We start from the raw sequence: 15,197 nt of genomic DNA, 5'->3' as shown, positions 1-15,197 counted from the left end.
AAATGAGTTAAGCTGTTGGTGTTGAGTTGATGCACAACTGATATCCATTCTCCAAAACGCTTTGTAAAGGATGTGACGACTTGCATTTTAATGGCGTCTTTCATGAGCTCAAGGCATCCCAAAGGACATCTCGACCAATGAAGGAGGTTTTAAAGTGCACTCGCTGTTGTAATACAGGAAAGGTGGCAGCCAGTTTGCGCACAGCAAGATCCCACAAGCAGCAAAAGTATCGGGTTATAAGCCCAGTGATTGATAGACTTGATCTCGGCACAGAATCTTGCATAAGTCACTTGAAGGGGGTGGGCATTTTGAAAGCGCTAGAGTCCTGAGCAGTGATTTTATTGGCCACTGAAGGCAGGACGGCTTTGAATCCTGGAGGGACCTTTCCCAAAGCCAGGAGAATTTTATGGAGGTGACACAGGCCTTGGCTGCTGCTGGAGAGCCAGCCAGAGGCACACGTTGCCTTGTCGGGGAAGGCCCACTGATATCCATGTGCCAGTCAGGCAGTTGAGAGGTCACAGGCTGGCCTTCCACAGTGTTACGACCCCGGAGGCGGGAGGTCCTGCCCGCTGAGAAGCTGGCAGCTCTTTTACCCAGGAGCACCGCCGGGGAGGCAGTGGCTGCCGCCTGAACGATACCCATCGGATACCATGGGTAGCGGAGTGACCCAGGCCAGAAGTGAGTGATTGACTGATAGCACGAGGGGTTTCGTGAGGTGGGGGGGGTGATGGGGGAGGTAGCTAAAAGTGGGGGTCAGCAGCAAGGGCAGGGGCGTGAATCTCAGGCACCGTCCCCACCACCCTTACCCCCTTCCAGGTTGTCTTTGAACAAGCTTCCCCAGGGAGACCCTGAGCAATCCGCACGGGTTTGCAGGTCACGCTCCCTGCCCTCCCTGACAGGCCTGCCCGTTGCAGGGTTAGCAACGGCAGTGATGGCTCTTAATTAGGCATTAATGGCCCACTTAAGGGACTCAATTGACGGAGGAGCAGGAAGGCCATCCACGGGCCTTGCTACCACAGACTTAATGGGGGGGCGGGGTGGTGGAGGCAGGAGCGTGGCGGGGTCCCACCACCCTCCAGCCCAATTAAATGGCCCCCACAAGCAAACCCACCATGGGGGAAGGGCATAAAACACTGTCCCTGTGTGTCTACTGGCCAGTCAGGAGTCAAATTTAACTATTCTGCTCAGGCCTTTTGGATCCTGAGACATTCTCCTTACAAAACTAATGATTACCAGGTGCAAACTAAGTTGCCAGAATTCCCAGCACAGAAACAGGTCAACTGGCCTGTGCCAGTGTTTGTGCTGCACATGAGTCTTGGCAAGTGTCCTGTGTATCTGATTCTCCCAGCAAGCGTAACCCTACCCAGCAGTATTTTCGGCTGTAGCCTCATTTTATAATTAAAGTTATGAAGGGGTTGAATAAGGTAGATGTAGAGATGGTGGCCGGAATTTTCCAGCAACCCCGTGGCGGGCTCCCTCCGCGGCGAGGCCGGCCAGTCATCGAAATCTCCGACTGGAAGATCCCGCCGGGGGGATGGGGGGGCTGGAAAATTCCGGCCGATGTTTCCGGTAGTAAGAAAGTCTAAAACCAGGGGGCTATAAATATCAGATTTCAGTTGTGAACGGTGTGTGATCATGTGGGTGTGTAATGGACAATATATGACCAGGCTGATGTGTAATGGACCGTGTGTGATTTGGCTGGTGTGTAACAGACAGTGAGAGATCGGGCAAGTGTGTAACAGACAGTGTGTGATTTGGTGGGTATGTAACAGACAGAATGTGATTGGGTGGGTCTGTAATAGACAGTATGTGATTAGGTGGGTCTGTAACGGTCAGTGTGTGATTGGGTGGGTGTGTAACAGACAGTGTGTGATTGGGTGGGTGTGTAATGGACAGTGTGTGATTGGGCGGGTCTGTAACAGATACTGTGTGATTGGGTGGGTGTGTAATGGACAGTGTGTGATTGGGCGGGTGTGTAACAGATATTGTGTGTTTGGGTGGATATGTAACGGACAGTGTGTGATTGGGTGGGTGTGTTACGTACAATGTGTGATTGGGTGGGTGTGTAATGGACAGTGTATGATTGGATGGATCTGTAACGGACAGTGTGTGATTGGCTGGGTGTGTAACGGACAGCGTGTGATTGAGTGGGTGTGTTACGTACAATGTGTGATTGGCTGGGTGTGTAACGGACAGCGTGTGATTGAGTGGGTGTGTAACAGACAGTGTATGATTGGGTGGGTGTGTAATGGACAGTGTGTGATTGGGCAGGTCTGTAACAGATAGTGTGTGATTGGGTGGATCTGTAACGGACAGTGTGTGATTGGGTGGGCATGTAATAGATAGTGTGTGATTGGGTGGGTGTGTAATGGACAGTGTGTGATTGGGTGGGTGTGTAATGGACAGTGTGTGATTGGATGGGTGTGTTACGGACAATGTGTGATTGGGTGGGTGTGTAACGGACAGTGTGTGGTTGGGTGGGTTTGTAACAGACAGTGGACAGTGTGTGATCAGGCAGGTCTGTACAACCCTCAGTATGGAATCGGAAGGGTGTGTAATGGGCAACTTTTGGTCTCGTTCCTGCTCCTTGCAATGCTGAATTTTTCCTTTTCCTCTAGCATTTCTCAAATTATGAGCCAGGAAGTAATGAGTGGATCTGCTCACTGTTTGCTATTATGAAGCAACATTTTCTCTTGCTTTTTTTCAGCCTGAACCACCATCTACCAATAAATGGCAATTGGATAAATGGCTGAAAGTCCATTCACACAACAAGACCATCATTAACAACCAAACCGAATGCGATGGACTCAGTGATTCTCAGTCTCAAAGCAATCAACAGAACGATGAAGAGGTCAAAGGGAAGCAGGCGATTTCACTGCCCCAGCCAGATTCCAAAGATCGGGTTTTACTCAGCCCCATCAGGGAGAAAGCTAAACCAAGGACTGCACAGAAAACCCCCGAGGGAAAGAGCGGGAAACAAAAGTCCCCCGTACCCAATGAGCCAGCTGCACTGAGGAGGACCACAGGTAAAAAACAGCCCCGGAGAGTGGAATGCGCCCCCAACTTGGAGGAACAGAACTGGGCCAAGCCAAATAACCCCTGCAGCACTCCCAAAGAACGAGAGGGTCGAGCTCCAGCAGAACAATCCAAAGCAAAGCCCAGAGCAGCCAGTAACAAAACAGGACCTAGGAAAGAGCCAAGAACTAGCACAGCGCCCGTTGTTGACAAGAAAAAGCACAGGGTGCCTGGCAAGATTGTGCCTAAATCGAGAGAGTTTGTGGAGACGGATTCATCTGATTCCCACACAGATCAAGATGAACACATGCCAGTGAAAATCTCGGCGAGTTCTGCAGCCACAACGAACTCGCTCAAACCTAAGGACAGTGAGAGCATCAATAACTGCCCGAGCAATGCTTCAGTTGACCAAGCTGCTGCTGACTTGGAGGAACCACCATTTTCGCCTCTTCCGCTACCACAAAACGAACTTCTTTCGCCCCTGAGAGACTACGAGGAAATTAAATCGCTTTGGGTGAAATTTGATCTCAGCCTCTTGTCCAGGATTCCTGGTCAAACCCCAGCAGAGACAGTTCCAACCAAGGCAGAGATAAGACAGTCCAATAGTAAATACAACTATCAGTCCCCTACTCCTGTGACAGATAAAAACTCCATCAAAACAAAACGGAAACACAAGGTTAGTGGCCTTTCTGGAACAGGCAATCTGAAAGAAAACTGAGAGTGAAAATTCACAAGTACAGTCGAGGTGCAATAGCATGGTGGTTATGTCACTGGACTAGTAATCCAGAGGCCTTAACTAATGATCTGCAAAGACATGAGTTTAAATCCCACCATGGCAGCTAGAGGAATTTAAATTCAAATTAATTAAGTAACATCTGGAAATTCTTTCTTAAAAAAGCATCAGTAATGGTGACCATGCATTTTAAAAGCCTGTTTGTTTCACTAATGTCCTTCTGGGTGAAGTAAATTGGCTGTCCTTTCCCAATCTGGCCTACCTGTGACTCTAGACCCACAGCAATGGTAGTCAACTCCTAACTGCCCTCTAAAACGGCCTAGCAAAATGCTCAGCTCTATTCAAGAAGGCGGCTCACCACCACCTCCCCAAGGGCAGTTAACAGCAGACGATAAACGCTGGCCTAGCCAGTGATGCCCACATCCCATGGATGAGATGAAAAAGGTTAAGAATCGTTCAGACAATAGCATTTAAAGGAATGGGCTGTTTAGTATATTAAAAGGATTTGATAGGGTAGATATGGAGAAGCAAAACAACAACAGAATTACCTGGAAAAACTCAGCAGGTCTGGCAGCATCGGTGGAGAAGAAAAGAGCTGACGTTTCGAGTCCTCATGACCCTTCAACAGAACTGAAGTATAGTTAGGAGAGAGGTGAAATATAAGCTGGTTAGATTATATTTCACCTCTCTCCTAACTATACTTCAGTTCTGTTGAAGGGTCGTGAGGACTCGAAACGTCAACCCTTTTCTTCTCCACCGATGCTGCCAGACCTGCTGAGTTTTTCCAGGTAATTCTGTTTTTGTTTTGGATTTCCAGCATCCGCAGTAGCTTTTAGCTTTTTGTTTTTATATTTAGATATGGAGAAGCCTATTTGTTGTGCGACTTTGGAACTCTCTGCCTCTGAAGGCAGTGGCGGCGGGGTCATTGAATATTTTTAAGGCAGAGACAGACAGATTCTTGTTAGGCAAATGAATCAAAGGTTACCGGAAGTAGATGGGAATGTGGAACTCGAAACGCAAACAGATCAGCCATGATCTGATTGAAAGGCGGAGCAAGCTCGAGGGGCCGAATGGCCTACTTCAGCTCCTATTTCCTATGCTCGTACGTACTTGGGGGAGGTAGTGGTGCAGCGGTATTGTCACTCACTAGTAATCTACAGACCCAGGGTAATGCTCTGGGGACCCAGGTTCAAATCGTACCACAGCAGAGGGTGAGATTTGAAATCAATAAAAATGTAGAATTAAAAATCTGATGATGACCTTGAAACCATTGCTGATTGGCATAGAAATCCATCTGGTTCACTAATGTCCCTTAGGGAAGGAAATCTGCTGACCTTACCTGGTCTGGCCTATATGTGACTCCAAATCCACAGCAATGTGGTTGACACTTAGATGCCCTCTGAACAAGAGCAATTAGGGATGGGCAATAAATGTTGGTCCAGCTAGTGATGCCCACATCCCATGAATGAATTAAAAAAAACTTCCTTTAGTGGTAGAATCAAGAATAAGGTGACATAATCTTCAAATTAGAGTTAGGCCAGTCAGGAGCAAAATCGGAAGCACATTTTCACACAAGGGATAGCAGAATTTGATAACTCCCTCCTCCAAAAGGCTGTGAATGCTAGGGGTCAATTCAAGATTGAGATTGATAGGTTTTTATTAGATTAGGGTGGCAAGGATATGGAGCAAAGGCAGGAGAGTGGAGTCGAGAAACAGATTGGCCATGATCTGATTGAGTGGCGAAACAGGATCGAGGGGCTGAATGGCCTCCTCCAGTCCCTATCCAATGGCAGTAGCATACCTTCAGAACCATCATTGAGTAATCTGAGGTAATCTCAGCCAATCCATTCTCAGGGGTGGAAATGAGATTTTTCCAATCAGGAAAGGAAAGGGGAAAAGGTGTCACTCGCACTACCGCCTAGAAACATGCTTGCTCCTAACTTAGGTTTCCAAGGCAACATGTTATTCTTCTGTCCTATACTGCTCCTGTACAAACACTGAAAATGCTCATTCTAAGTTCCTATAAGCTTCCTAATGCATAAACCCATGGCATGTTTCAAGGATGAGCCTAATGCCTGTTTCAAGACCTGTTCCCAAATTTGATCTGACCTGTTGCATTCAGGATAACCAGACTTAAAGCTGGAGGTCCCCATCAAACAGTTGGATTCCTTAAAAAAGAACCCTCACTTGAGTGTGGATTCTGCTCCTCCACAGTCATCCTGAAGACTGTTTCCGATCACCTCCACTCTTTCTTGATTATAGCTGTGAATTCATGGCCTCCTTAGCAGAGAGCTGCCTGAGGACACACAGCAAGTGTTCATATCTTGCCAGTCTAATCTAAACGAGGCCTAATATTGGGTGAGCCTCAGGCCCACCTGTTTTGATGCAGCGAGCATTCCCTGTGTCCAGTTTGCCCTGCTCTGTCAATTTCAACAGCCTCGCACTCCCACCTATATATCTTTAAAAAGGACATGAAAGAGATCTTTAAAAAAAAGGAATTTTAAAGATTACAGAGAGTAAATAGATAAGTGGGATTAGCCTCGGTGAATCATATCGGAAAAGAAACTAGGACAGACCTGGGCAGTGTGAAGTTCTTGGGACAGAAACAGAGACATTTAGAATTAGAACAAAATAAACTGTTAAACATGGATCCTTTATTATCTCTCCCTAGCAGACTCCCTCTGTGGGTACATGTGTGTACGGTAGCCTCAAGTGGACAAAGTTTTTTTTTAATTCGTTCATGGGATGTGGATGTCGCTGGCTAGGCCAGCATTTATTGTCCATCCCTAATTGTCATGTTTAGAGGGCATTTAAGAGTCAACCACATTGCTGTGGGTCTGGAGTCACATATAGGCCAGACCAGGTAAGGGCTGCAAGTTTCCTTCCCTATAGGACATTAATGAACCAGATGGGTTTTTAACAACAATCGGCAATGGTTTTGTGGTTATCATCAGGCTTTTAATTCCATGTTTTTGTTGGATTCAAATTTCACCATCTGCCGTGATGGGATTTGAACCTAGGTGCCCAGAGAATTACCCTGGATCTTCTAGAATACTAGCCCAGTGACAATACCACTATTCCACCACCTCACCCACTAATTGCAATTTTCAATGCAGGACAGGCGGGTCCATAGAAACATCCAATGATTTCCACATCTCGTTCTAGCACCATATCACAGGGCGCTATCTCCTCCTGATCACTTGGGACCTTCTAGTCGCTGACATTCACAATCAGTGTCTTCCTTTCTTTAGCAGATGGAAAACACGGAAGCTCTCTGTGATAGCAAGAAGCAACGTGTGGAGAGGGAGATGACCGCCCCTACACTTGTACCTGTCAGTTGCCCTATTAACTCCAGTCACAAGATTCTGAGCAGCAAAGAGTAAGTACCTTTCAAGTTCATAACCTTTTACTTGCATTTTAATAAATTTTTTGGAGCCGCTTAATACACTGGGGGATGTTATTTCCTTTCCCATTTGAAATAATGAGCTAGATTTTACCAACCCCACCCCCATTCCTGCCCTACAACAATAATACTCTGGGGGCGGCCTAACCGAACGGTGAGTGGGACTTCTGCCCCTCAGTGGAGGGAAATACCGCCCTCGAGTGCTGCCAGCCAATCCGATGGTCCGGCAGCTCTAACAGTCCCAGCAGCGCCAGAACTCAGTGGTGGGCACTGCTGGGACTACAAGTAGGCCCCAAGAAGAAGAGCAGTGGATCCCAGACTAAGGCATGTCCTGGGGCTGTTCGGCTGGGAAAGAATCGGGCACCCTGGGAAGGGAGGTGGGAGGTCAGGTTTTGGAGGCAGGCAGGGAGGCACAAAGGCGGGTATCATCTTTGGAGGGGTGGCTGCCTCCCCAATGTGGTCTCCCTTCCTTCCTGCCTCTTAACCAATTGTGTTTAAAAATGGAATTCTAACTCCTGCCCGCTTACCCACACCAACCATATTATGGGAGTGAGCAGGAGAATGAGATTATTCTAGGTGTATGTAGAGATAAAGACAGGGATTCATTTGATGGGTCCAATGGCTTTTTTGTGCTCCTGAAACATTCTGCACATCTATGACTTATCCCAATATTTAACAAATTACTCTGGACCATTCCTTCTTTCTTCTTTGTAGACTATCGAAACAGTTGACAAAGCGGGAGAGGAAGTTCCCACCACCACTGTCGCCATTGCCAGATGAGCCTGAACCCAAACGACGGAACAGCGAGAGCAACTCCCTCAGCCAGGAGAGCAACAGCAACTCCATACCAACCAGTGCCTCACAGTCTTCTGTACAATACAAGCACCGGAAAACTGACAGCAAGTGCTCCTCCCATGCGAAAAACCCCATCGTAAGTTATTGCTATTAATCTCTTCTTGCCAGGGGAGGGACAATGGTGGAAAATGCATAGCAAGTCTACCCGTGAAGAGAAAAGGCAGGTTAAGGTTTCACCACGTCAGTTGTGGCTCAGTCAGTAGCGCGTTCTTACCATTGAGTCCGAAGGCTGTGGGTTTGAGACCCACTCTAGGGCCTTGGAACTGCAGTACTGAGGGAGTGCTGTCTTGTCAGAGGTGCCATCTTTTGGAAGCGATGTTAACTTGAAGCTCCATTAGCCCTCTAGGGCAGATACAAAAGATCCTGCAGCACCATTTTGAAGAAGAGAACAGGAATTCTCCCCAGTGTTCCAACCAATATTTACCCCTCAACCAATATCTGTTTGTTGGACCTTGCTGTGTGCAAACTGGCTGCCATGTTTCCTACATTACAGCAGTGAGCACACTTCAGAAGTACTTTATTGGCTGTAAAGTGCTTTGAGATGTCATGAAAGATACTATATAAATGCAAGAGTTCATTGATAATGGACCTACAGCTAAAAACCAGCTCAAAGTTACTTTTTCATTTTAGATGCTGTGTAATTCGAGCTTTATTTTGTTAAACAGCATGCCCCCAGTAGCTGGCTTTGCATACCCTTAACCAAATGGGAATGAATGTTTTTATTTGTTATGAATAATTTCTGCTGAAACTCTTAAAATAAAAGGGATGACGATGGTGTTTCCTAATCTTAACGGCCTAGAACGAAACACGTCTGATTTGATTAGAGAGAACTCAGCAATGTTTTTGATAAATGGTGTGGCACCTTCATACAGAATCCTTCATATTAAGATTATACCTTTGAACTATTCATACATATCACTATTAGAAAGGCTGCACTAGACTCAATTTCTGCTAGCATCTTGGACATAACCTGAATCAATTCTGTTGCTATAGCAACAGCTCAGTTAAGTCTCAGCTATTATCATAATAGCCCTGGCCTGTTCAGTCTCTTCACAAGATGAGGTGATGGTGTTCATTTTCAGGTTTCATTATTTTTTTTCTTCAGATTTCCCAGGAATTTTATTTGCTTTTTTTTTTACAATAATTTAATTCTGCTGATTTTTCTTTTTTTTTGCCAAGTGAGTGAAATCCATATTTTCTGATGAAAATAGGGGAAAGTTCAGAATTACAAAAGAAAATTCTGGCTAAAGAGCGTTTGTTTGTTCACGGGCCTTATAATGACGTTGTGGGATTCTAGCCAGCAAACACACACCTGGAAACCCCAATCTCCGCCATTTTAATGGAATCGTTGACCTTTTTGCAATGAACAGGTCCAGTCTTCACTAAACTGAAAGGGAACTTTCAAGGATGGAATGACTTTTACTGATTGCAAAATTTTCCTTTTCGGGTTGAGTGACTGAATTCTCAAATCCCAATGGAGACCTGAGCTCATGGGCCAACGCTAATTGGAGAATTACAGTTGCAGTTATATCTCTCTTTATGAACCGTGCTCCCTTCAGATGTGGCTCCCAACTTGTAGTGTGGGGGCACTGTTTCTTCATGTTCCTTAAATAAAAATCACAAACACTGTTTTATGTTACCTCCCCCTTTCCTTTCAATTTTTATTTATCATTTTCATGATTTATCATTTTAATGGCTATCATTTCCAATTAGTGCTTATATAACTTAAATAATCATTTGTATGACTTATGTTTGCTTGAGTGGTAAAAGACAAATCAGCACAGATCACACTGGACATAGTCTCCCTTAGAGCTACACAAATGCAAATATAAAATCACGTAGCACAGAGCAGGCCATTCAGCCCATTGTGCTTATACTGGCTCTTTGAAAGAGATATCCAATTTATCCCATTCCCCCCCCGCTCTTTCCCCATATCCCTGCAAAGTTTTTTATTTTATCCTTTGCAAGTATATACCCAAGTCCCTTTAAAAAAGTTATTATTAGATCTGCTTCAGTGTGATGTTGCAATCTTTCTGCACTGAATCTTTCTATGATTCTAAGATAAAGAGAATAATGTCTCTATAAAAATGGCAGAAAGTGCATGAGGAGGGCCCTGGGGCAGGCAGTCAGCAGCACCTAGAGGAGGGTTTGAGAAGAGGACCCTGGAACAAGCAGTCAGCAGCACCTAGAGGAGAGTGCGAGAGGAGCACCCTGGACAGGCAGTCAACAGCACCTAGAGGAGAGTTTGAGAACAGGACCCTGGAACAAGCAGTCAGCAGCACCTAGAGGAGGACTCTGGGACATGCAGTCAGCAGCACCTAGAGGAGGACCCTGGAACAGGCAGTCAGCAACGCCTAGAGGAGGACTCTGGGACAGGCAGTCAGCAACGCCTAGAGGAGAGTGCGAGAGGAGGACCCTGGGACAGGGCAGTCAGCAGCGCCTAGAGCAGAGTGCGAGAGGAGGACCTTGGGACAGGCAGTCAGCAACACCTGTCTATCTAGAAGATCTAGCATCTAGTTTATACTCAGGTGGGAGTAAGGGTAAAATAAAAACAATGGTCCATATTCTATTTAGTTAAGATATGTCTGGGGAGATCAGTCCCATTATTTGCACATCCTGCACAATGTGGGAAATCCTAGATGTCCCTGGCGGTCTGGATGACCATGTGTGCAGGAGGTGCCTCCGACTGGAGTAACTCGAGCTCCGGGTTTTGGAGCTTGAGCGGCAGCTGGGGGCGCGACGGTGCATTCACAAGGCTGAGAGGTTTGTGGATAGCATGTTTCAGGATGTGGTCACCCCGCAGCTTAAGGAAATGCAGGCAGAAAGGGAACAGCCAGCTAGCATGAACTGCGCGCTGAAACGTTCAGCACTGCCTGGGTGGGGCGAGGGAGTCAGTGCATGCGCATGGGCGCGCTCAGTGAAAGCTCCCTGAAGGCACAGGGCTGCCTCAGGGAGCTGAAGATTTTCCACATTAAAATTTAAGTTTTAAAAAATAAGGAACACATGTCCCCTCATGTGACTCTGTCACACGAGCAGGGACATATTGTAAGTGGGTTTTAAAAGATTTTTTTTAAAATCACTGATCGAAACCTCATCGCGCCCATAGATGAGGTTTCGCAAAAAATGCAAAGGCCACCTGGCCTATTCACCTGCCCACCAACCAAACAATTGGACAGGCAGCAAAAAATTACATTTAATTACCTTAACAGGCCTCTTAATTGTTGGCAGGCATGCCGCCGCCTCTCGCGCACCTCCACCAATCGAAATATCGCCAGAGTGCGCGATGACGTCGGGACACTCGCCCCACATCACTGCACACTATTCTACTCCCGTTCGGGTCAGGCGCATGCCCGCCCAACGAGGGAAATATTCTGCCCTGTATTTCTCCCCCACCCCCAGTTTTGTGCCCCCATCAAAGTAGAATTTTACCCCCCAGCCTCCCACCCCACCCCCAATCCCACCCCCAATATATCCAACCCGAGCTAGCCATTTCCCACAGTGTCCATTTGTAGGCTTGTTTAAGTAACACTGCAACTAAAAGGCCTTTTGAATCCATTGAACTATCCAGTCACTCCCCTTCCTCTCTCGATTGTGTTTTTCCTGATGCACCTAAGTCAGTAATGATGAAATGCTTGATATTTTACAATGTTCAGAATTGTCTTTGGGCGGGGAATGCTTGGCACTACCAAACAACAAATGTAACTGCCTACTGGGCAGCATGGAATCATTTCGACTAGAAATTGGCACTAAGCAGGATCAGCTAAGTCCAGCTGAACTACTTAATGGGGTTGTGTTGCAGCCCCTCCAATGCCAAGATCAGTTAGTATTCATTTAATTCCATGCAGAGTTAAGGGTGATATTTCCTCCACTGGCATTCAAAAGTCAAACACTGAGAAGTGAGTCAGCAATTTGTGTGATCAAAATAAAAGCAAAATACCACGGATGCTGGAAATCTGAAATAAAAGCAAAAAGTGCTGGAAATACTCAGCAGGTCTGGCAGCATTGGTGGAGCGAGAAACAGAGTTAACGTTTTGAGTTCTGAACAAGAGTCATATTCGACTAGAAACATTAACTCTGTTTCTCTCTCCACAGATGCCGCCAGACCTGCTGAGTATTTCCAGCACTTCCTGTTTTTATTTACCTGTTTAACCATTAGCAGCAGTATGTCAGTGGATATACCACTGCCTCAGGGATGGTGGTGATGGACAGGTAAAGGTATGGAGTAACTCAAGCAATGGACTCGCTGTCAACAGGCTATCCCATACTTGCACTAACAAACTTCTCTTCACCGTAGGAGATTGAATCACATCCTAACTCATCAAGCATTAGCCATGAAAATGGCCAGCCACAAGCAGATCCCTGGACATTAATATCCAATGGTCATTCAGAGCCAAGAAGACCTAAATTAACTTTTGATGACACGTGAGTTTTAATCTGTAATCTTAACGCGTAACACTGACACATCTGTTAGCTTTCCTTGGTTGACTGGAGTCTTACCTCAAAGTCGGAGGTTGTGGTTCAAACCCCATGTAAGCATAATAGTGGGGTGAATTTCTATTCCCTTTCGTCTGTTGTGACTTTGACAGAAGAGTCACAGAAATCCTGCAAAAAATGGTGTAAAACTTAGTTGTCTTCTTTTCATTCTTTCACAGGGTGTGGGCGTTGCTGGCTAGACCAGCATTTATTGCCCATCCCTAATTGCCCTTGAGAAGGCAGTGGTGAGCCACTTTCTTGAACCATTGCAGTCCCCCATGCGTTGTAGGAATGCCCACTGTGCCGTTAGGAAGGGAGTTTCAGGATTTTGACCCAGTGACAGTGAAGTCAGAATGGTGTGTGGCTTGGAGGGGAACTTGTCTGTGCAGAGCCCAATGTTTCTAGGCCTGTGGCTCTTCTTATGAGTTGCATTCAAGGTTTCAATGTTTCCTCCCTGTCTTGGCAACAGAAACTGGGTACAGTTTCTGGCTTGGCCACTGCTCTATACACTTTGAGCGTAACTTTTTCTGCCTCGAAATCTACTGATCTGTCAATGTTTTAAACCATTGCTTACATTTCAGTTCAGCAGTACCATCCCAGCTCCTTCCCTTTAGATAAGTTCACTTAAGGCCATTAATTTCCCCTGTAACTGGAGCTAATCTGAACTCCATTATACTGTGTTCAATAAAGTAGCAGGAACCTACTGAAAGAACAGTGCTTATTGAAAGCAGTGGGATACTAAACACTGAGTGCTTTTTCCATCTTGATGAAGTGGTATTAGTGTTGTACTTGCCAAGACTAACATGTTTTGGAGCTCAGGGCTGGAACAGATGCAAGGTTTGCTTCAGTTCAGTCCGAGTTGGTCCTTCCGTCTGCCTATTAACAGTCACAGTAGGAGCCTAGCTGTTATGCAAGGGAAGATTAGGAAGCTTGGGAGAGTTGTTTGGCCCTCAAAGGCTAGCTGACCTTAATAATAGTGGCACGTATATTAATAATAGTGCTGAATATATTAATAACAGTGGTGCAATATTTAAATAGTGCTCCATATATTAATAATGGTGATACATATATTAATAAAGTGTTGCATATATTAACGTAATTGGTGCTTATTCATTCGTGAGATGTGGGTGTCACTACACCATTTATTCCCTGTCCCCAACTGCCCATTAAGAAGGTGGGGGTGAGTTGCAAGCACAACAGTTATTTTTTGGTATAGCTGAATGGCTTGCTCGGTCATATCAGAGGGCAGGTAGAGTCAACTACATTGCTGTGGAACTGAAGTCAGACGTAGGCCAGTTGGAGTAGGAATGGCAGATTTCCTTCCCTAAAGAATGTTAGAAGGGTTTTACGATGCATGTTGTGCATATATGTTTAGTGCTGCTGCTTGTAGCTACTCCTACCAGTCGACCAGTTGTCATGGTATGTCACACCTGTCTGTCTTGTGCATAACTGATGCATCAAGTGGCACGTACGTTAATAGCAGCATTTGTATAAATAATAACGGTTCATAACCCAACAGTAGAGCATGTACTTATAATAATGCATATGTTAATAGAAGTGTGTAAGGGTAATGGGATTGGGTGTAAGTTAATGTTTACACTGTAGTACAAGTGCAAATCACAAAGCGTTGAGCTTAAGCATTAGACAGCAAGTACATTTGTTTTCTTCTATACAGCTGTTCAGACAGGCTTGCAGTGGTAACAGTGCAAAAACGTACTAAATAAAAACAACTGCATCGAAAATGATGCCAGGCAATTTTTTAGGTGATTATGTTTGGAGCGAGTTGGGACAAAATGTTTGCGCAGCTGTCTGCTTTGTCTTTCCGAACAGCAAAGTGTGACTTCACAGCAAGTGACAAGGTGGAGTGGCGGGTGGTTGGTGATGGTTGGTGGTGCATTAGACTCAGGGACCCCCCTCGGGTGACCTCTGAGAACAGATTACCTTCCCTAGGTGCAACGGAGAGTGGCTGTTCCGCTCTCCAGCACTGCAGATGCCTGATTGTGACTGATGATTACTGTTTTTGCAGGTCTCATAATGCTGATTACTACATGCAAGAGGCCAAGAAGCTGAAACACAGAGCTGATGCACTGGTAAGATGTTCATTCTTCTTTTTAATGTTTTTTTTCTTGTGTCAATGAATTGACATAAATTAATAGTTACAAGAGGAGGCTGCTGCTGCTGTATCGCTGGTGAGAAGTGAAATTATGTTGCCTCTTGTTGAGATTCACATCACTAAAGTTCTTTTCTTTTTTAATTTTCAGCTTGATAAGTTTGGAAAAGCAGTTAATTATGCAGATGCAGCACTATCATTCATTGAATGTGGAAATGCTATGGAGCGTGATCCATTAGAAGCAAAATCCCCATACACCATGTATTCTGAGACAGTGGAACTCATCAGGTTAATGTCTTTTTGAAGATAATTTTACTAATCATTTTTAAATGATAATTAATAACCTGCTGTGAGAAAATCAAGATAGAAGATTAAGATCTATATGGAGATGTCATATTTCAGAACTTAATTCTTAAAGTGACTTGTAACACATGCCATTTTGTTTGCTCTTAATTTATATATTTTATTAATTTATGATGCTTGGAGTCAGCTGAGTAAATACTTGACCAAATAAAGTGCTCAACTTGCTCAAAAGCTAAGGGGAATAGTACCCGACTTCAGAAGAACATAGATAGACTGGTGAAATGAAAGTTAACTCAAATGCAAAA

At 45.3% G+C, this 15,197-nt stretch overlaps 1 protein-coding gene across 4 annotated transcripts in view; it reads left to right on the top strand.

Annotated features, from left to right (window-relative positions):
- aff2 (AF4/FMR2 family, member 2) overlaps positions 1–15,197 on the top strand; it is a 453,090-nt gene that overhangs the window by 414,764 nt on the left and 23,129 nt on the right. For all 4 annotated transcript variants that reach the window (XM_078547681.1, XM_078547680.1, XM_078547683.1 and 1 more), the window contains 6 exons: positions 2,708–3,691; positions 7,000–7,127; positions 7,866–8,082; positions 12,301–12,428; positions 14,506–14,569; positions 14,741–14,877. In XM_078547681.1, coding sequence (XP_078403807.1) covers positions 2,708–3,691; positions 7,000–7,127; positions 7,866–8,082; positions 12,301–12,428; positions 14,506–14,569; positions 14,741–14,877 — 1,658 coding nt within the window. The remainder of the gene's footprint in view (positions 1–2,707; positions 3,692–6,999; positions 7,128–7,865; positions 8,083–12,300; positions 12,429–14,505; positions 14,570–14,740; positions 14,878–15,197) is intronic.

This window comes from Cetorhinus maximus, chromosome 8 (assembly GCF_964194155.1).
Source record: "Cetorhinus maximus chromosome 8, sCetMax3.hap1.1, whole genome shotgun sequence".
Lineage (NCBI taxonomy): Eukaryota > Metazoa > Chordata > Chondrichthyes > Lamniformes > Cetorhinidae > Cetorhinus > Cetorhinus maximus.
The sequence above is the reverse complement of the archived record's forward strand: the minus strand, read 5'-3'. Positions and strand labels throughout refer to the sequence as shown.